A 21923-nucleotide genomic window follows, 5' to 3' on the forward strand; every position below is an offset into this window, starting at 1 on the left:
AAAATGTAAAGCCATCCCCCCAGCGCCCATATGAGCCTGGCTATGTGTGTATATACACAGATATACATATATAGAATATTTAGGCACGGGGGTGTGCATAAATGCAGAAACACACTGCACAGGGGTGGGCGTCCCTGCAGAGACACCCCCTCAGCTGGGGCTAATCCCTTTCCCGCTTCCACCCCACAGACAGGGTCTCAGCCCCCCACCCAGCCCCACAGCTGCTCCAGCCCCAGGCGATCCGTGCGGACGAGGGGTTTCTGCTGGGGACTGGCAGGAGCAGCAGCCAGGGATGCTGAGGAAGGGTATGAATTATGCATGATGCTGCAAGTCGCTCTGCCTCCCCGACTGGTCCTTGGACTGTGGCAAGCGAGGTAAAGGCAGAGGAAAAAATCCCCTCTCCAGGGACCGGCGTGGCGGTTGGCAGTGAGCGAGGGAGCGCGCACGCGAGGAGGGAGGAGAGGGAGGAGCACATCCTAATGCAGAGATGCTGCAGTGGCTTTGGGCACACACATCCACACTCGGGCAAGCACCAGCCAAGCGCTGCCTCGCAGCTCAGCCTCCGACACCGGCGGGGCCCCGCGGGCCCCCGGCTCACGCACCCACCCCGCGACAAGGTAAGCGCCTTCTCCCTCCTTCCTCCATCGCAGAGGGAAGAAAGAGGCTCCGGGTTTCAGGGCACCATTCCCCCACCAGAGCCAACTCTCTGGCGAGAGGGAACCTGCCAGATGCCGCTCGCCTCCGGTGGGAGCGGGGAGGAGAGAGCAGGGGGCTGGTTTGGACGTTTCTCGGCAGGCGATGGCTTCGCAGGCGATGCGGGCTCTGCTTGCGCTGGAGAGGAGCCGGGGGTGGAGTTGGGAGGAAGGCGGGGGCCACGGCTGTGTCACTTGTGGCAGGGGCTGAGGTCGACACGGCCGTCAGCAGAGACGTCTCTTATTCCATAAGTCTGGGAATATTTTTATTATTATTATTATTACCGTTACGCTTTTCCTGGTGCATTCTGGCCGGGGGCACTTTGAGAGCCCGCTCGTGGGCTCAGGCATCTGGAACGTGGCACCTGGGAGGGGCGGGGGGGCTCGCACAGCTTTCGCTGCACAAAACTACTTCAGCATCTCCAGCACGGGCTGGCAGAGCCCAGAGCAGCCCAAGAGACCCAAGCTTCCTCTCCAGGGAGGGAGAATGAGGAAGACCCCGGTGTCCCAAGCCCCTTCCCTATGCCCCCATGAGGGCAGATCCCAGGTGAGGGGTGGGAGACGGAGCTGCTCGGGCACACAGGGGTATTTCTGTGGCTGAGGCTGGTCGGGGCAGCTCAGGGCAGCAGGGAGCTGGAGGGGCTCGGTGCACAGTCACGGACACAACTCGCCCACCCCAGGCCTGCACCACGGGGCACCGCTTTGCTCTTCAGGGAGCGATGCTGGGACGGGGAGCAGCCGGCGGCAGGGCAGGCTGGGGTGTGCTTCGCAGGGCTCCGGTCCCAACATCTCCAACTTCCCGAGCTCCCTCCCCTCTTTGTACCTCACCCACGCTGACCCACCGACTCCCGCTGGGCTTGCGCCACTCCCACGAGCCTCAGCATTATTTTTCTGGCCAGACTGGGGAGTATTCATAAGAGATGTCATCTCTCCAACGAAACACTGGTTGCTTTGAAGATGGGAGGCAGCAGCCCCTACATCCAAGAGCTGGGAACATGCCGAGCCCTCCCCAGCAGCAACCCCAGCCCAAGGCTTCAGCCAGACCCCAAGGACGGCTCTTGCTCCTCCCAGGCATGTCCACAACAAGCTCTTGAGGGTACAAAGCTGAAGCACAGGCTCTTGCACAAGGTTTAGGAGCAGGTTTGCATCCACAGATGAACCTCTCAAGGCTGTGTACTTGGTACCGAGCACACCCGATAGCAACACCACCAATCCCCAAAGCCTCTCGCTTTGCTAATACAGAGAAAAGGCAAGTCCCAAACTTTCTAGAAATAACCGTGCTTTCCAGGGGCAGATTAGAATTACCCAAGACTAAAGAAAACAGAAAACAAGAGGGTCTTGTCAAGCCCAGCTGCGTGCTCTCCCTGGAGCACGACTAGAGTAGACCAAGACAAAGGGATGCTAACGCTCTTCTCCATCACCCGATCAATTACTACCAAACCCAGCAACCTCAACTTTGGTCACTCCAAATATATCTGCAGAGAATTTAATGGCCTGTGTCATTATTTTGTCTGCAGATTTACCACAGGCAAATCACAGAAGACAGAGAGCCCAAGCACGTCATTAGGGAGGTATTTCCCACACACACCTAAACACAGCGCACGGGGGATCGAGCCCAAAGTCCACGTGGAGACTGAGCTCACGGGCTTTAAAGTCCAGCCCAGCTGTTCAGCCACCTTGAATGCTTTCTATATGCCCAAAGTCCAAATTATCCACAAAACACCACCAACCCTGATGAGAAACACCTCCCCGTGTCTCTCGATGCCTCCTCCCTTCTTCAGCAACCCCTGCTCCCCCGAGGTCTCATCTCTATTTGCAACGACCACGCCGCAAGCACACCCCAAACTTTGAGAGTTTTCCTTAAAGGCGCTGGGCACGAAGCAAACCCACGCAGCCACCGGGAACACAGCGCATCCCGAGGGAGCCTCCCGCCAGCTCCCAGCCGAGGAGCGCAGGGCTCCCTGCTCGGCGGAGCAGAGCTGCAGGAGCCAGCGAGCCCCAGGCTCAGCGGCCACAGGGCTGGCTCCCAGCACCAAGCTTGTCCTTCTGCTCAGACCAGGGATGGGTTTTGCTCTGTCTTGCAGGGAATGGGTTAACGCAGCCGTGCCTGCAGTTACCCTACGCAGCTCTCTCCTTCCTAAATCCAACTCGTGCACCGTCAGCCCTGCTTTTGAGGGAACAGGAGCCACAGATGCCCAGGAAGCTTTTAGGATGGGCTGATGGCAATCCTGTAAACCCAGGGCTCTGCAGGAATGGGGCCACAGCTCTGCACCCAACCCCTTTGCACCAGGTTAGCTTGCAGTGCTGCCATGTAAATCAATCTGCCACGCAGCAAACCCCAGTACTGACCAGGGGCTTTCAGAGATGCTGTTAAAGAGCTGATACGCAGAAAGAGGTGAGAGGCTTCCCTCGAGAGTCCTTTAAGAGTCAAAAAGCATAGATGGGAGGGAAGAAATATTGTTAAAATCTACTGTGATGGGCTATATCAGGCTTTTTCTGGACACTTTCTGTCTTTTCCTGACACAAAATGTCTTTGGGTACTGGTGGAGCTGCAGAGAAGGGATAGGTCTCAGCAGACTCAAAAACAAAGTCAGCTCTCAAGCTACAGAAAAGCTGCTTCCTTGAACCCAAACTGATTTCCTCCCTGTGACAAACACCCTCGGTCCCACTGTCACAACGCAGCTCCCGGGTGCAGGACCTTACCAGGGGGATGCTTAATGCAACAAGGGAGATATCCCGAGAACTCGGGGAGCACGAGAGGCATTCCCACCCCCAGCCAGTTGTGAAATACTGAACCCAGCCCCTCACAGCAGCCTGGGTCCTAAATTATTACAGGTATTATTTATTGTACAGCCTGTAGAGCTGTCAGTCCCACACCAGAGAGCCGTAAACCAGGGAGCCTACACTGGAGGAAGGAAGCAGGATGTGTGTTTGTTGCTGGTTCTTGCTTGTTTTTACAAAGAGGAGGAGCAGCTCGGCACTATTTGGGGATGGAATACCTAAAACCACTTTAAGATAGGCGAGAAGGTCGGACAGGAGGATGACACCTTCCAAGGACAAAAATAAACATGACACCGTTGCAGGGGGTACCCCAACCTTCTCCTAGGAGGGAGAGGATTTTAGCACTGCTTCACCAAGGTCCCCTCTGCCTGGGGATACCGCATCGCCCCAGCACCCCAGTGCCCATCACCGTCACCAAGGTCCCCTCTGCCTGGGGATACCACACCCCCCCAGCATCCCAGTGCCCATCACCGTCACCAAGGTCCCCTCTGCCTGGGGATACCACACCCCCCCAGCACCCCAGTGCCCATCACCATCACCAAGGTCCCCTCTGCCTGGGGATACCGCACCCCCCCAGCATCCCAGTGCCCACCCCCCCAGCATGGCCAGCACAAGCCCCCAGCAGCGCAGCAGGGCCAAGGTGAGGGCTGAGGAGCTCTGCGGGGCTGGGGCAGATGCCTGGGGCCAAGCACAGACCCCCACCACACCGGGAAGGCTCTTGCTGCTGGCGTGACCTTACCCAGCGACACAAACAGGGCAGGCAGCGCTGGTGGGACAGGCTGGCAGATGTTAGGGCTTCCCCATATAACACATCACCTTCCAGGGCTGCCTTCACCAGAAGGTTTCCCGACTTCTGCGCTTGTTTTTCCTCACTAAAGCGTCTCCCCGGGACCGGTTCCTGCCAAGTGATTTACCAGGCAGCAGAGGGGAGAGGACGGAGCCAGGCTCTGTCGCAGGTAGGGAGCTATTTATACCCGTGCCACATCAAAGGGTTTCTGCTGCTGACGCCACGGCAGCACTAATAGCAGAAAGTGGGTGGGTTTGCGAGGCTGGCAGCGCTGTGGATGTCCCGGGGTTTAGGCAGAGCTCCCCGCAGCCGAGCCGTGCGTGCTCTACAACGTTGTGCCCAGCTATGCTTAGAGAGTGGTTTGCAACACCATGAATTTGCAGGGGACTGTCTATAAGACAGGCCCAATATTTGGAACTTTCACAGCTGTAATCAGGGCATTAACGAGGATTTCAGGCAGACATCATCTCTCAAACATCCATCAGCTAAACTGAAGTCACTTGTGGCCTTGTTTTCAAAGACTTCCAGCTGCTAGTGAGTCAGGCTATCGACTGAAATACAGGTCTTCAGGGAGAGCTTTGGGGCTGCATGCTGGCAGCCTTGGTTGAACATCACACAGCTTACACCCCCCCCCCCCAAGCAAAGCTCCCTCCATCCCCTCCGCCCCCGGGTCCCCAGCCAGCATGGGAAGGTCTCCTGGCCATTTCTGCTGGTCTCTTTTTGCTTTCTCACATGCTGTGCTAGTCCCCACAACTGCCCGTGGACCCCAAGGTCTACCTGGAGGTAGCGTGACCCTGGTCTGGCTGTGGGGAAGCCTCCAGGTCCCATGGAGCTCTTCAGCTCCAAAACCCTGGGGATTTAGCAAGGGCTTACTGCAGCAGAGCTGAGGATCACACAGCTCAGGCTGGATTGCCACCACCCTGAGGCAGGAGGGGATTGCAGGCAGAGATGGGATCTGGCCAGTTCAGGGGAAGAAAAAGCCCAAACCCAAATAAAACTTACTGTAAAGCTCAGGTCTCTAATTCAAACTGCTCAACACAGCAGAAAAGCAGTAAAACGCATTTGTTCAGGCCCACTCATAACATCACCTGCTTTATTACGATTAGATTTTACCAGTCCAGCGACTCCAGTCCCAAACCCAACGCTCCCAGCCCACGCCTCGGCACTGAAGGCAAATCCCAGCTCAGTCTCCTGCACAACGAGGTGCTGAGCTGGGCACAAGCACAGGGGTTTGTCTAGCTGGGGCTGGGACACCAGAAGAAAACTCCCACTGAGACCCTCTTACAATGAGGTGCTGTGACCTGCGATGTACACGGATGCACTGAACAATTATTAGCAAAAAGCACTTAGAAGAGGCAGAGAAACCAGAGACGACTTGAAGACTGTGCCTTAACACAGATGTCCTGCTGGGATCGCATCCAAGCGCCCTGCCTGCTCCTTGTGCTGGGATGAGAAGGACTAGACAGGTCTATTTTGTCCCCAGGTGAAGCTAAACCTCTCGCTGCCGTTAGCAGGAGCTGCTCCTGGGCATCGGGACTGCCTCATCTGTGGCACACCGCACGCTTGTCCCACTAACACACCAGATAGCCCACTTGGAGAAGCACAGCCCAAGAGCAGCAGCTCCTCTGACAGCGCTTTGCTCCATCACGGGTCCATCTAACATCATAAAACTGATGCAAAAGGCACAAGCGGGACAGCCCGGCAGCGCAGGGCTCTCCCCACTCACGCCAGGGATGCATTTGCTGAAGCAGAGTTTCCCCGTGTGCTGCAGTCAGGGCTTTCCCCCCCCTCACAGAGATTTTTCTCCCGTCTTTTCCAGGATATTGGGTGATCCGGGCTGCCCCCTCTCACTACACCCCCCTGCTGCTCTGAGCCGCTCCCCTCCCTTCACCCTCCTCGGGAGGAAAGAGCAGGAGCCGCTGATCAAATATTGATCCTTATCAAGCCAGTTCCATTACAATTACATTAATTGGTGATTGATAAGACGCAGGAGTGTAGCCACGGGGCTGGTGCGGGGCTAGAGCACCCATCCCGATGCATCCCGTCCCCAGCTGGTCCCACACCCCGGGAAAGGGATGCCCAGAGCCTTTCCTCCCTGGGCGCACAGCCTCCCGCACACCAAGGCACCGGGGCTGCTAAATCCACCCAGCAGCACTGGGCTCGCTGCTGACCACTCACCAGCGCCGCGTCACCCCGTGCACACGGACGAGCCCACGCGTGGGCACCCCACGTGGGGAGACGCCAGACGCCAGCTGATTCACCCCTGCAGACCACACGGCCATGGCGGGTTCAGGCAGGAGGCTCAGCTCCTCCACCCATCTCACACACCAAACCCTCCAGCTCTATCCCAAAAAAGTTAATTATGGCCCATGCACACACCTCGGGCCCCAGCCCCGCGAGGTCTGCTCAGCACGGGGAGCGGGAACGGCATCGCTCCGGGTGCTCCGTGTCAAACGGAGAAGCGCGTTGGTTTCCATGGATATGGCGATTCAGAATCGCTCCAGATGTAGACTGGTTCGCAGCGCGCTGCGAGGAGGCCTGCGGCATTCCTCGCGAGGCAGGACCGCGGCTCCCAGCCCGTTCAACGGAAAGCAGCAGAACCAGACCCAAACCCCCCAAAAGCTTTCCCCAAATAATGTCCCACCCCTGCGTTTCAGAGGTGCCCCAGCAAACGCACCTAACTTTTCTTCCTGCAGCAAGCAAAGCGGGTTTGCACGGCACGCTACCCCAGATTAGGATTTTCCTTCTTAATTTCATTTCTAAAAGCACAATCTGTTTCAGCCAACAGCTCACAGAGGCAGGCAGTGTGCTGGAGGCTCCTGCTAGGGAAGGGACATGGCCATGCTGGGGGTTAGGACCACAGGGCACCCCAAACTTCCAGCAGCCACCAACCTTCCAGCACAAACCAGTCAGACCACGCAGAACCAGAGCAAAAGCAGTGCCAGCACCCAGCCATACCACCCCCAACGGAGCTCAGACCTCCCTCCCCAGCCATGCTAAGGGGTAAAACCCTACACCCACCCCTCGTCACAGCGTCCTGCCACGCTGCAGCTCCCCACTTTCCTCCTGGGGGTGCTTGAATGTCCCCAAATTAAACTTTTGCCTCTCTTCTTTCCCCCCCCTTACCTGTCCCCACCACGCTCTCCACTCTCTGCGCTGAACTGGGAGGGCAGAACCCAGCCCTGCCTGCAATTATACTAACGAGGGCTGGTTGCAATTGCTCACACCTGGGGCACGGGGCCAGGGCAGCGGCTCGGGGGGCTCTGGGTCAGCCTGGCCGGTGACAGCCCCTTGCTCCCCGCTTGGCAACTCTGCCCCATCCCAGGGCTCAGGGCCGCTGTTGCGGACCCTCACCCTTGTCCCCAAGAACACGACGGCCATGGCCCCGCAGCTCCCCTGCCTGCTGTCTGCCTGGCCCGGGAGCAGAAGGGGCAGTGGGGCAGACAGACAGACAGACAGAAAACACCCGCTTTAACGCACTCCACCTGGGCACGAGGTCCTGGCCCGCAGGACGTGCCGTGCTGGGCACTGCAGCGGGCAGAGCGTGCCCCCGGCTTCGTGCCCAGACCTCAGCCCACCGGGCAGTGACAAACGCATCCGGAGAGCAGAGCCCCGGCTGCGGGTGGCGGGGAAGGAGCCCGAGCTGTGAGCACCATCTGCTCCCGCAGCGCCAGGCTGCGGGCTCTGAGCCTCCTGTGCCAGCCTCGGCTCCTCCTGAGCTCTCCTCCTCCAGGTCCTCGCTCTGTCCCATCCCTCTGTCCCGCTGCTCCGCTCCTCGGGGCAGTACCGGGGAACTCTGAGCCCAGGGCAAACGCGCCCATCGCACGGTCCCTGCAGCGGTGACAGCGGGGCGAGGGTGGCAGGGTGGATGGGGATGGCAGGGTGCAGCCGACAGCCGGGAGAGCAGCTCATGCTGCTCCTCTCTCTCAGCCTGCACTGGAAGAGAAAAGCTCTGCCTTCACAAGCTGTGCGGGGCAGAGCCTCTGGGACTTTTCTAACACAGCAAGAATGATCCAAAGCCACCCGGGCGTGAGACAGGGCACACGGGACCCCCCAGCTATTGCTAGAAGTGTTTCTGGGACACATCTCATCCCTGCCACGGCTGGGGACAGGTATCAAAGCGAGCCAGCAGTGCCCATAGCACTCATCTACATCAGGTCCCGACCCGCACCGGGGAGCAGGGTTCCCCCAGTAACAGCAGACAGGGTTTGGTGGCTGTTGTGGGATGACTGGTGAGCCTAGGGAGGGCCGAGCTCCGCCGCAGGGCTCTGAACCCCTCTGAGGGTGCTTTTGGTCTTCATTTGCACCTTGAAGACTTCACTGCTTAGGATGGTTTTCGGGTGGCCCAGGATTTCTGCAGCAGCAGCTGCTGCAGGTCCTGGAGCCACCAACAGATCTGAACCCAAAAAAGCTCAGGAAAGGCCGAATCCAGAGTTTGCATCTAAATCAACATCTCCTGAGCACAGGCAGTGTTACAAGAGGACAGATATATTACAATAAAATCATTTCCAACTCGCTGAAACACGCTGTTCCACAGATGGACAAAATGTACCTAACCTTGAACAGGTTTTCCAAGCCAAAATCCAGCAAAGATCAAAAGTGAGCCCTTTCCAGCCTTAGCAACAACCCTTGACAAAAGGGACATTTGTGGCACAGGACCAATTCCTGCGTCACCCACCCTGGGGAGCAATCCCTCCCCGGGGAACGCTGCAGCAGAAGGAGCTGCCCCACTTCCACACAAACGCTCATCTCACCACCTAACCCCAGAAGATTGAATTACACTCATTTATCCTGGTAATAGATGGCACTTTGCCTGTGCTGGCCATGTCATCTCTCGTTAAAGCCCATCTCCTGCCGAAGCCGTTTCTGGACCCCTCACGCCCGGCGTCCTGCCGGAGCTGCCTCCTCCGAAGGATGCTGCTCCGCAGCCAGAACGGGAGCTGCGGGTGCTGGACCAGGCAGCACCTCCTCTCCCAGAGGCTCACGAGGACTCAGAACCTCTCTGTAGCTCTTTAACTCTGCCTCCGCGATAATGGATCGCTCCCAGCTCCCAGGGGCTCCGGAGGAAAGGGCTAATGCTCGTGTTTTCGAGTGTGCCCATGCCTCCCTTGCTACTGGAAGTATTAATGACAGCATCCATTAGCGGGGATGACAGATCCCCTTTCAGTACAACAGAAGGCTCTCGAGTGACTGTCAAAATACCCCATGAAGAAGGGAAAGAAGAGGTCCCCGTGGGCCCTCTTCTAATTAAGGACGGCGAGCAGGCCTAAATATCCGATGCAAAGCGCACGCCCACGCTGCGGAGAAGTTCAGAGCCAGACGCAGGACCCGCGGCTCAGGGTCGTGGCTTGAAGATGCCCCCAGGGTCCCAGCGCAGCCCCAGGTGCGGTCTCACAGCATCCGACCCTCGGGCACAATTCGATCGTGGCACTGAGGTAATAAGACAATCAGCCACACGCAAAACAGCATCCGAGAAGATTATTTCACCCAGTCCCCAACTGCGAACAAATACAGCGTCAGCACTGGCAGAAATTTCTCCGTTGCTCTCTTACGTGTCTGTTTGCTGTGGACCAAACCAGGAGCTCTCCCTGGATATCACATTCCTAATTTTTTAAAAAGGAGTCACGGGTTGGGCTGAGGCTGGATTCAAAAGAGCAAAGCACAGCATCTCCGTGTGTTCCCCCCCCCCGAGCCGCCCCCAGCCCACCTCAGCCCGCAGAGCAGCAGCACGGCGTGCCTCCTCCCGGGCGAGGGCCCCACGGGCTTCAGCAGCAAACACAGGTCCCCGCGCGAGGGGGATCTGGGAGCAACGGAAGGGACGGACGCAAGGAAGGGGGAAGCTGACGTGAGCATCCAGGATCAGAGCAGATGTGGAGGTCGGGGTGGAAAGAGGGAAGCTGCAGGGCCGGAGCCAGCAGCGGAACTGGGGATCAAAGCTGTAGTTTACATCATAAATAATGAGTCAATAACGAATTAAATAATTCAAATCAGCTGAATTTTTACAAGATACCAGCTTTGCTTGGCTGCAGGGAAGGGAGCCGAAGGGGGACGCTGGCAGAAGTATTCCCGCAGCAGGGGATGGCAGCTCACCCTCCTCTCCCTCTGGCGCAGGTCTCAGCGCAGCCCTTGGGACCGCTGCTTGTCCAGGGGCAGCTGCCCCGGAGAGGGGGGACGCGGCTCGCTCTCGCCCACCGGCAGCATCTCTCTTTCCCACAGCAGAAAGCGTCAAGCGCTGGTAACGGCAGAGCGGGCGGGCAGGAGCAGCCCGGAGGAGCCTCCAGCCCCCCAGGAGGGCGGACGGCCAACACCGCACTCCCCGACCGCCTCAGGCTGCCTCCTCCTTATTGAAAATAACAAAACCCAACTTTCTCACGCTCTTTCCTATTTGTTTTAGAAGTGAGAAGACAAATTAATGGCAAAGAGCAAAGCCGCAGCCGGGCAGCGCCTTCGCGGGCAGCTCCCGGGGTGCAGGCAGAGCACTCAGCCTCAGAAATCAGAGCTGGCAGCGACGGAGCGAGACTCCCTTGCTTTAATTTGCTGCCGCTGGGTGTAGGAACAGCTTCGATGCTCCCTGCCTTTCACAAACCCTGGGCATTGGAACATGCTGGTGAAGAAATCAAACTGTAGAGACTCAGAAAAGTCAACTTATTAATTAGTGCGGTGCTGGCGTTGCCTGCGAGCCCACATGGCAGCACTGCCTGCAAACCAGACCGAGCTAAAAGCTGGTCCTTGTCCCAGAGCGCTTACGGCGTGAGCACAAGACAGACGCGAGAGAGGCGGGCGGAGAGTGAAGGCAGGGGAACAATGTGGCAGTGTTAGCGGAGAGGCCGTGGGTTCAGGACACCATTTGGGGCATGATTCTCGTTGACATCAAGTGATTTCATGTGACTGACTCACTTCAGGGCTGCCAGGACGAACCGCGCGGAGCAGCTTTCATGTCCACGAGTCTCATGCCCTTCTCCGCTCCGTCCCCGAGTCGCCTGTCCCCAACACGGCTCAGCCCTCTCCCACTGTGCACCATCATCGCTTCATGGCAGGGGTTCCCCCTCGCCCGGCCACGCAGTGCAATTAAGCCCCAGCCTCATTTAGGGGCTCATTTAAGCAGGTAGCTAAGGGCAGGCAGGCTGGGGGCTGCTCCCAGCGCCGGACCGGGAGGCTGGGATCCAGCCCTCCGACCCAAGCAAGATAAAAACTGAGGAGGATTTGGGATGGGCTCTCCTCCCTGTCAAGCACTGGTAGCAAAACCTTCTCGTCTGGGGGAGGACACAGAGGCCAGGCAGCTCCTCGGCGCAGCCGGGGTCCCCGGAGGCAGGAGGGGAAGCAAACTGGGGACTACGCTGTTTGCTCAGGTGCGTTTCCAGGGCTGCTCTTAACGAGTGGGGCACCGGATTTCTCGAACGTGGTGATGCACGGGGGCTGCATCCCGCGGGCCAGCAAGCTAATCCCTGCTCGGAGGAGCTCGGGAGCAGCGCTGCCGGCTCGGGCAGACAGATGGGCAGGGAGAGGAGGGAGCGGTACCAGCTGGAGCAGAGGGATAAGCAGCGCTCGCAGCCCACAAGCAGCCCGGCTCTTGGCAGCGCCCGCAGCGGCAGCTCGCTGGGGTGTTGCGCGTTTGGGAGGGGACCGGGGAACACGAGGCTCTGCCGGGCTCTGGGGGGTCCTCGATGCGTGATTTCAAAAGCGTCTGTTAACAAAGAGGGGGGAAAAAAACACCCAGCCCAGCATCCCCGCCGGAGCAACAGGGAAAGAGGTGCGTGTGCTGAAGCTGGTCCTGCGGTGGGTTTAGCCAGGGTCTGCGCAAACAGCGCAGTGCTTTGTTTGGGGTTTTTTTTTTAAGACAACTTGGAAGACAGGAGTCTGAGGAGAGGACTGGAAAACACTGCTCCACCTACTAAAGCATCTCACGGCTTCAGGAAACGCCCTGGCACTCTGTTACCTCTTGATTAACCATCCCAACGCATCAGACCCAGCAGCGGAGCAGGAGGGAGGCAGCAGGCTGCAGGCAGCCCCATGCGTCCCCCCCGTGCAGCCAGCACGAGCTCACCACGGCGTGCGGCGCTCAGTCACGAGCTGGGTCTCCAGAGCAAGAGGCTCGGGGCTGGCACGACACCCAGCCGCCGTCACTGCCTGCGTGAGGAGTTTCAATTACAGATGCCTTTTTCACAAAATAACAAGAACAAATGATTTCTTCCTCCTTCCAATATCCTGTGTGCTCCTGGCTTTGCGTTTTTAATAAAAAATGCTAGGAAGGAAGCATTCTTTTCGGAGGAGGGAGGAAGAATAGCAGATAACAAGGGAGAAGGAACAACAATTTCCCAACCAGATGCGTCATGCCAGAAAGAAAAAGAGCTCCTTCAACCCCCTGCGTGCTCCTCAGCTGGGTGCTTGCTCCCGAGTGCCTCTCGGCCCGTGGCCAGTGGGGACGCGCAGCTGGACGCCGGGCGCTGGAGCAGAGCCCCAGCCACGCTGCCGGTAACTCCCCTCTCCGTGTCTCGCAGGGCCGCTCTCCCCGCTCACCCGCAGAGGCTCAGCCGTGACCCGGCCGGAGGCGCAGGATGGGAGGCACCGCTGGATCCGTCCCCGCGTCCCTCGCTGTCCTCACCTTCCTGGGTAAGAGCAGCCCCGGGGCTCTCCGGGCCCGGGGGTTCCGGCGGACGCACCCCTACGGGCTCTGCCCAGGGCTTTGGCGGCTGCGGCGACGCTGAAGCCCGATCGCCCCGGGCAGATGCGTCTGTGCTACGTCCAACCTCTCTTTGTACGGCTCAAGGAAGAGGACGGGAACGGCTGACACATGAATCTTCCCCTTTCTAAACTCAAATTTAAGTGAAATGCGGATTCTCTGGCAAAGCCGTGGGCAGGACCAGTGCCCCTCTGCAGCTGTGCTGCCCGGGCTTGTCCCGGCCTCGGCACAAGGAGGAATTTCCTCCTGCCAGCGGGAACGGCTCACGGCGAAGCCACTTTGCCTCCTGTTTTTTCAAGGGAAGCCTTTTTGGCCATACCCTGACTGCAAAGAATCCCCCATTCATTGGGGACCGTTTCTGGATCTCGGGGAGTCTCAGGCTGCGCTCCGAAGGTCCCTTTTCAGCAGGGAGACATTTCATTTCAGACAACTGAGAGTTAGATAATGTCTTCAAGCTAATTCATCATCCCAGGCAGAGACCGCTCGCCCATCCTTATAAATATCTAATTACCTTTTAATGTTCTCCGGATCCCCGAGGAGGCAGAGGGAGGGGTGGCTGCCCTAGATTGGGAGGCAATTAGCCTGTTTGGAAATTGGTCTGACCCAAATCTGGTGGAGGCAGCAAGATGGAGTTGGGCTCTCCCATTAACCAGCTGGGTTCGTGCAGCTTGCTCCCCATTCAAGCTGAGCCCACAAAAAATGACTCCCTGCAAAGCCTGCGAGGGTTATTTTCTCCTGACCTTTGGCTGATGATGCAATGGATCTCAGGAGCCAGCTGGGACAGAGAAATCCTCACCAGGAACATGAGCGAGGGACCAGTGACAAAAAAATAAAGGCCAGCTATAGATGAGGCTCAAGGAAACACTCTGGAGTGGGAGAAGACCCAAAGCCTCCAGGTCTGGGCTGTGGGCTCGAGCCCTGGGAAGCTGGGTTGGCAAAGGCACCTTTCCCCCGGCCGTACCACCGAAAGGAGGGCTTCCCAGCAGCGCGTAAAGGTTTAAAGCTTATGAAGTGCACAGAGACGACTCTCTAACGAAGAAGGCTGCCAGGGAAGTCTCAAACCCTCTCTGGCCTTTCTTCATTCAGTAAAAGCCACGGAAAATCTCAAAGTCTAAGGCTAGCCAAAGCGCTGTCCCTTTGTTCCTCAGAAAGTGTCTCGTTAAAAATAACTCTGTTCCTCACAGAGCTGTCCTTTAAAAAAAAAACTGCTTTGATTTTGTGCACGTGTGCCTTCAGATTTCCTATAAAACCAATTAATTGCCCATCTCCCTCCTGTGCCAAGGCTTCAGGCTGTGGTCAGTGCTCCGGAGCTATGGCTGTGCCGCCTGTGCTCAGTAAAAGGACGGCTGCTGATGTCCTCATAAACTGGAATACATCTTGGAAAACGTTCAAGTGAGGCATTTATCATTCCCTGGTCGCCAACGCCAGTGCGGAGCTCAGCACAAAGGGAAGGCGTTCAGCCTCCTCGACACCTGGGCGTTCCAGGTCTGGCTTTCAGCATTTTCCAACCACTAATAATAGCGCGAAACCAGCCTGCCAGCAACGGGCCAGCGCCGCTGCACGCTGGAGGCACTGGCAGCCACCTCCCCGCCCGCTCCACTGGCAAAGGAGATAAGGTTTGAGATTTGTTTATTCCAGCAATATCTGGTACAAAGTTTAGGATTTTTTTCTGCTCACAGAAACTGCTATTTCCTTCACAACACACGAATACATGATTTTGCTCTCCCAAACAATAGCACAAGCCACTCTCGGAGCACTGTCTGAAACCATCAATCATTTCTGCAGCTGTTTTTCCAAATCTTAATTTGCAGATGTTCACTTTTCACCTATTCCTATTTATTTTGGTGTTAATATTTATTATTTTCTAATAATGAATGTTGTCCTAGCCAGATGTAGCAGCACATTTAGCATAATTTCTCCTCACCTAGCTGGATTTTAACAGAGAAAGGAGGGCTGCATAAGGCATGCTCAATTCTGAGTCCATCACTGTTTCTTGCAAATTTGGCTTGCAGGCTTGAAGACCTTTACTTTGTGTTTGTCTTTTCCCTGCTGCCTGAATGGTAACAGCCCAAGGCAGGTGTCTGTTTTGCGCTCAGAGGTACTGAGATTTACTGCCCTGCGTTGCTCTCAGTTCTTCGTTCTAACCATGTCCTTAGCTTGTAACTGTTTAATTATTACTTTAATCTAACTGTTGTTTTGCTTAATGAGTGAGATCCAGGCATTTCACCCCCAACACCACACTGACACCTTGGAACTGTAGATGAAAACTCATCTGAACTTCTGGCATTGATTACAATTGAGAAAATCAATACTTGACAGTTGTAGTCCATAACCTTGGCAGAAAAAAGGAGACAGCAGTGGAGAGCAATGGGGTGCAGGCTCTGGGTGGAATCAGAAGGGATAATCAGCATAATTTGGCTTGATTGGGAAGGAGCATCCCATGAGAAAAGGCATGCATGTGAGTGATAATAATATATATTTTATTTGTTAAATAAATAGAAATTATTTACTATATGCTACCTATCAATCTCAAAATGTAAAGCTGTGAAACGTTAATCCATTCACTACCATCTATCAGAACACAATTAATACACTACTTTCTTATTAATTCTCCATTAACTCATCATTATTTCACCTGCTGGTCAGCAGAGTTATTTCCAGCTGAGACTTGCTCAGCGCAGCCGCTGCTGACCCAACGGAGAGCAGCCTTCCAGCTTACACAAGCTTCTCCTTTGTGAATGTAACTATTCCGGATGGAAAATGGCCCCTTGATTTGGAGGGAATACGACCCTCCGAACGCTGCTTTTCTCGTATTCCCAAGTATTAGACACAGGCTACAGCCCCTCTCCGCTGCGTGACAGCAGGGCCCGTCGGGCTCCTGCCCGCGCGCGGCTCCCGCGCAGCAGCCGAGGGCCGGGGTAATTGGCTGCTGCTCGGACACAAGGAGCAGCCGACAGCTGCTCCGAACCCGCTGAGCCAATTAGTGGAGCCCCTCTCCCGTCTCACCCTCATCTCCGCTTGCAAGAGCAGCCGGAACACGAGATGAACCCCAGGAGCTGCAGGTAAAGGGCTGCTTCCCCCGAGCCCAGGAGGGCTGAGCTGGCCGTTCCCTGCTGGAAGCTCCTCCTGCATAAAACATCACACTTACTGGAGTCACTTCATTTAACTAGTGACCACGCTGTGTACTGCAGGGAAGCAAACAGACTGCCGGTTGGCACGGCAGTTTTAAGACAGTTATTAATTCAATTACAAAGCGTGGAAGGATGCTGGGGCTAGCTGAGCATCTCCGAGCTGATCATTGCAGCGGCAGAGGGGGACAGTGGGGGGAGCGCGCTGCCTTGAGGTGGCCCCATCCCCACTAAGGGACAGCACTGCTCAGGGGGCCAGCGAGGGAGCAGACCTGCTGGCCAGCGTTCTCCCGCTAGCCGCTTCTGCACTGAGGGGGTATCCAGGCAGCTTCTGCTTTGTTCTTAGGTCTTTGCGCTGCCATTTCCATCAAGCCTGTGTGGAAGGGGGTCTGCTAGCATCTGCCACTTATCTGAGGCACCGAGTCACTGTGGGCAGCTGGCACTGTCCAGCGAAACATCACCGCCACGCCGAAGGGCAGCCCAGACACAGCGCAGAAGAAGGCAGGCAGGCTCGTATGCTCCTCCAGCACCTATGCCTGAGCCGTACTCACGACAGCAAGATCAGAATCAAACCCACGTCTGAACACTGCAAAGGAAGCTTCACGCTCATCCCGTCAGCTGAAGAGCAGAACTGATACCTGCAGCGTTGGTTTGCACACCAGCAAGCCACAGGTTTGAGTCACTGAGAGCTGGTGACGCCGCAGACGCAGGGATGGAGGGATCTGCCCGGCATGTGGAGCGAGGCAGCGGCAGAGCTGCGAAGATCCAGGTTCTCCTCTCCCCTCTCTTGTCTTGGAGAGGACTTCGGAGGAACCAGCCAGAAGAAGTTTGTACAGACACAGGAGGAACCAGCAGGTCCTCACTGCCAGGGACAAGGAGGGCATCCAGGGGTTCCCAGCTCCAGTCTCATCTGTGCATGGTACTCCTTCCTCTGCAGGTCTGGTCCCTCTGGCACAGCTGAGATGGTGCGAGATGCTCCATGGGAAATGCACGCTGCCTGCACAAAGCCACAGCTGGGGCTGGGCTGCGGTGACAGAGGGGTTGCGATTCTCACGTTGCTCTTTCTTTTATTCTAGATGCAGTTCTGACGCTGCCAGGGACACCCTACAAAACTAAAAACGAGAATTTTTAGAAAAAGCTAAATGGAGCTGAGCAGGTTTTCCCTCTCTTGCAGCTTGGTGCCAGGCACAGAGTAGCACAAGGCACTACGGGCCAGTGTTTGAAGAGCAGCCTGTCCACACGCTCTTCCCTGAGGGCTCAGCAGAAGAGAAAGTCACGCTGGCTTGCCGAGCGAGAGCCAGTCCTCCTGCGACCTACAGGTGAGCTCGCCCGCGCTCTCTCTGTACCAGGACTGGGACAAAACCGTCAAGAATTTTGCTTTCTTTTCTCCACTTTTCTGTAAAGAAAATCACTAACATGGGCATCAGCCTGCTTGTCCACACATGACGTGCCATCCCTCCCAGGTCGCAAACCAGGTGTAAATCTGCTTGTCCACACGTGACGTGCCATCCCTCCCAGGCCACCACCCAGGTGTAAATCTAACTCACATCCCAACACACGACAGCTGGAAAACCAAACAAGCACAGCCTCCTCCGAGGCACCACGAGTGCCACAATGAGTGTTTACCCCTCTCACTCTTTGCACTCGCTCTTGGCAGGTGGAAGATGAACGGCACAGAGATAAAGATGGAGCCAGATTCCCGTTACAGGCTGGTTGCAGGCGACCTAGTGATAAGCAACCCCGTGAAAGCCAAGGATGCAGGCTCCTACCAGTGCGTGGCATCCAACTCCAGAGGCACGGTGGTCAGCAGGGAAGCCTCCCTCCGCTTTGGCTGTAAGTTTGTCTGCACGAGGTAAATGAAAGGCGGCCACCGTTATGCTGGGGGTAAACTGAGCCCCCCTGCTCGCATTAACAAAAGTTGGAGAGAAGCTCTCCTGTGCATGGTCTCCATCATCACTTGGAGAAATCCTCTGGCACTTTCCATTAACAGAAAGGTGTGGCAGAAATTTGATGCACTACAGAGAAAGTCAGTAGTATTTTTTGCTCTCCCTCGGTACGACTGAATAGACCAGCCAGCGGAGGGGGAGATGAGATACAGTCATTCCTCCCGCTGTTTTTTTCATCCACGGACAGGTTTCACTTTGCATGTTTAGTTTTGCAGGAGTTCTCCGCAGAAGAGCGAGACCCCGTGAAGATCACCGAAGGCTGGGGAGTGATGTTCGCCTGCAGCCCTCCTCCCCATTACCCAGGTAAGGGTTTGCATTTCGGCACTGCCACCGGCAGCGATCAGCAGCACTGCTGGGGCCAGCTGGAGAGACGCAACAGAGCAAGGGACACCCAGACACATGCAGCACTCCACGCTTTTCTTTGGGAATTTTAGGAAAGCAAATCTGGTTTTAATTCAGATTCTGTGAAGCAACAAAACAGAGGTGGGACTTAGCACGTGGAGAAAACAAGTATCATCCAAGGACCAGCTTCAGCTTAGATGGGTCTAGAAAGGGGCCTGCCAGGTTTAGTCCCACCTGAGAGGTCACAGCCAACTGGTACCGTTTGTTTCTTTTTCTTTTCCCACAGGCTTATCCTATCGCTGGCTCCTGAATGAGTTTCCCAATTTCATCCCAGCCGATGGCAGGCGTTTCGTCTCTCAGACCACGGGAAACCTTTACATTGCCAAGACAGAGGCTTCCGACCTGGGGAACTACTCGTGCTTTGCCACCAGCCACATCGACTTCATCACCAAGAGCGTTTTCAGCAAGTTCTCCCGGCTCAGCCTCGCTGCAGAGGGTCAGTGCTCTCGGATTATCATAAGGGGACTGGGCAAAATGCAGAATTAGCAAGGCACCGCACAGCACGCGGGCTCCAAAGGGCACCGGCAGCGCACAAATCACCCATCAGCCTCTCAGGGTTGCTTAAGAGCTTACAGATCTATTAATTGGCTGGAACCTGGGGGAAGCAGCCTCCTCTCCAGGCTTTGCTGCTTGTGCAGCTACAAACCCCACCCAGGGGGTTTCTCTTGTTTGTTTGTAACAGAGAAATGGCACAAGGTGCAGCCTCTGCAGGCTCACAAATCCCTGAAACTACTCCTCTGCTTCTGGTGACCTTGCAGTAGCACAGCTAAAGATACTTCTTGGGCAGGGCAAAGGGAGTTAAGCGGGTAGGAAATTAATGAGAAACAGTCCTGAGATGCTGTAAAGAGGTTTTTAGAGACTTTAGTAACAGCTGTTTTAAGAGGAAAATGAAACTTTAGCCTCTGCCACCTGTAAATTATCCAAACGCGCGAAGGTTTCGCAAAGCGGTGCGACCGTGCGGGTACCTCTGCCCTTTCAGACCTCACGTGTGCCATTTTAGAGTCATCCAGAACTCCTCAACAGTGCTTTCCTCTTAACAGATGCCAGGCAGTATGCACCCAGCATCAAAGCCAGGTTTCCTGCAGACATCTACGCTCTGGCTGGGCAGATGGTGACTCTGGAGTGTTTTGCCTTTGGAAAGTGAGTGCAGCGTCTGTGTCGCTCAGGTCGGGGAGGGCATCCCACAACCTTCACAAACCCTCTCTTCAACGGGTCTGCTCTAGAGCAGAGATGGAGGGGGAACAGCAGGAGCGAGGACTTGGCTAAAGCCGTCTGTCCTGCTGGCCAAGGCCCAGCTGGTTGGGACCTGGGTGGCTAAACGGGGACTGAGTTATGCTAGGCTGTAGTGCAGCACGGGGTACCTGGAGCTGGCCTTCACCAGGTTTACTTTTACATAGCCCCGTCCCTCGAATAAAGTGGAGGAAGCTGGACGGCTCGCAGTCCTCCAAGTGGATCAGCAGCGAGCCCCTCTTGCAGATCCAGGATGTTGGCTTTGAGGATGAAGGCACTTATGAGTGCGAGGCTGAAAACATCAAAGGGAGAGACACCTACCAGGGCCGCATCACCATCCAAGGTAACACATTTAAACACACGCCTGGCCAGAGCTCAGCAAGATGCCCCAGGCAACGGACTGAGCTTTTCGGAGGGAAACCACCACCTCTGATCCTGCCTCATATCAGCCCTAATTAAACCTATTGCAAAGTCCTAACAAAGACCTGCAGAGATCAATGATACCTTTCCTCAGTGGATACATTTAGGCTATGGCAAGTAGAGAGAGATCTCCTAACTTGCTCTAAAATAATTCTAGAACAAATGAGGTAACCAGGGAAGGAAACACAGTAGTAAAAATCAAACTTGTCTCTCAGCCAAGATCCTCTCCAAGCCTGGGGTACTTCCACAGGGGTTAATACTCAGAGCTATTAATCAGATCTAGTGAAGTTACAAAACTTCACCTGGTTATCTTAGTCTGAATCCCGTCTTTCCTGAAGTTCAGGAATGACTGCATTCACTCTTGAGAAACCATAAAGTTCTTCCTTGGATCTGGATTCTGCCGTAATTCTGTGCAGTCCACATGCACAGCTGCAGCCAGACCCACAGAGGACTCAGCCTTGCATCGCTGCACAAAAGGCGCAGGCTGTTACTATGGTGAAACACGCTGTGATAAATAAATCTGCCAGCAGAGATGACACAATGAGCATCCTTCTGCCTGCCTGGCACAACAAACCTCTCATCTGATCTTCTTGGCTCTGCCACCTCTCTTGCTCCTTCGCAGCTCAGCCGGAGTGGCTGAAGGTGATCACAGACACGGAAGCCGACATCGGGTCCGACCTGCGCTGGAGCTGCGCGGCTGCTGGCAAACCCAGGCCCGCAGTGCGATGGCTTCGGGACGGGCAGCCGCTGACCTCCCAGGTACCGCCGTGCCGGTCCGACAGCGAGAGCAGCTCAGCCAGAGCACACCAGAACTTGCAGTACTGAACCTGCTGCTCCACACTTAGCCCTTCTCCCGCCTCGCTGCAAACGCATCTCAGCCCCGTTTTATCACCCCGCACCCCTACTCCATGTGCCCCCATAAGGCTGCAGAGCAATGCCACAGTCCTTACCGACAGCAAGTTCTGTCTCCTGTCACTGCCACCCCAGCCATCGCTTCATGCAACTACAGGAACTCATAGCCAGCTATCAGGGCGGATAAACAGCACCTCGTACCTGCCTTTGTACGACCTGCACGTTGCTGCTCAGGCGCTCCCAAGTCTCAGCAAAGAGAGCACAGTGCTGTGGGGTAGTGACTGGACAGATGGAAAAAAAATCTCCTGCGTTTTCTCCCACGGAAAACCAGGCTGGCTTCAAACTGGCATAGGAGTCTGTAATGAAACTCAACCCCGAACATGCGAGGCTTGAGTTCCATTTTTGGTTTTTTTCATCTAATGGGTTCATCCTCTTGTTTGCACAGAACCGCATCGAAGTGAGCGGTGGAGAGCTGAGATTTTCCAAGCTAGTCCTGGAGGACTCTGGCATGTATCAGTGTGTGGCTGAGAACAAGCATGGCACAGTATATGCAAGTGCTGAATTAACAGTGCAAGGTAATTTCTCGTTTCCCAGTGCTCTGGGTTTCAATGGGACACTGAAGCATTTTAGATCTCTTCCTAATATCCTACGCTTCCGATCTCAGAGTAAGATAAGAGCAGACAAAAACTGCTTCACTCACCATTGAAATGTAGTTGCTGGTTCAACAAGATACTCTATAACCTTTAAAAATTTAAATCTTGTGTAAATTCAGTAATGCTGAAAGAGAACAAGGACATCTGTTTAACTACAGAAAGTGCAGAGGACAGACAGCAGCAGCACTACCTCTCCTCCACTACACAGCCCTCCTCTTTTTTGGAGGAAAGAGGTGAAAGAAAAGAGTTCAGTATCCATCCAGCTGCTACAATGGATGGTGGCTGGAACTGGACCAATGTCGAACTTGTTCCACACTAGTCTAAAAACTTACCTCCTCGTGGTGAGGAGATG

The 21923-nt window shown here is 55.6% G+C and overlaps 1 protein-coding gene across 1 annotated transcript in view; it reads left to right on the plus strand.

The window, feature by feature from the left end:
• Window positions 1-416: 416 nt before the first annotated feature.
• Window positions 417-21923, plus strand: part of CNTN2 (contactin 2) — a 28487-nt gene continuing 6980 nt past the window's right edge. The window contains exons 1-10 of the mRNA XM_075443049.1: window positions 417-617; window positions 12759-12870; window positions 17243-17387; window positions 17726-17901; window positions 18222-18317; window positions 18643-18852; window positions 19457-19556; window positions 19814-19989; window positions 20689-20825; window positions 21364-21493. Coding sequence (XP_075299164.1) covers window positions 12816-12870; window positions 17243-17387; window positions 17726-17901; window positions 18222-18317; window positions 18643-18852; window positions 19457-19556; window positions 19814-19989; window positions 20689-20825; window positions 21364-21493 — 1225 coding nt within the window. The 5' untranslated portion in view covers window positions 417-617; window positions 12759-12815. The remainder of the gene's footprint in view (window positions 618-12758; window positions 12871-17242; window positions 17388-17725; window positions 17902-18221; window positions 18318-18642; window positions 18853-19456; window positions 19557-19813; window positions 19990-20688; window positions 20826-21363; window positions 21494-21923) is intronic.

Source organism: Opisthocomus hoazin, chromosome 25 (genome assembly GCF_030867145.1).
Source record: "Opisthocomus hoazin isolate bOpiHoa1 chromosome 25, bOpiHoa1.hap1, whole genome shotgun sequence".
In the NCBI taxonomy this organism is placed as follows: Eukaryota; Metazoa; Chordata; class Aves; order Opisthocomiformes; family Opisthocomidae; genus Opisthocomus; species Opisthocomus hoazin.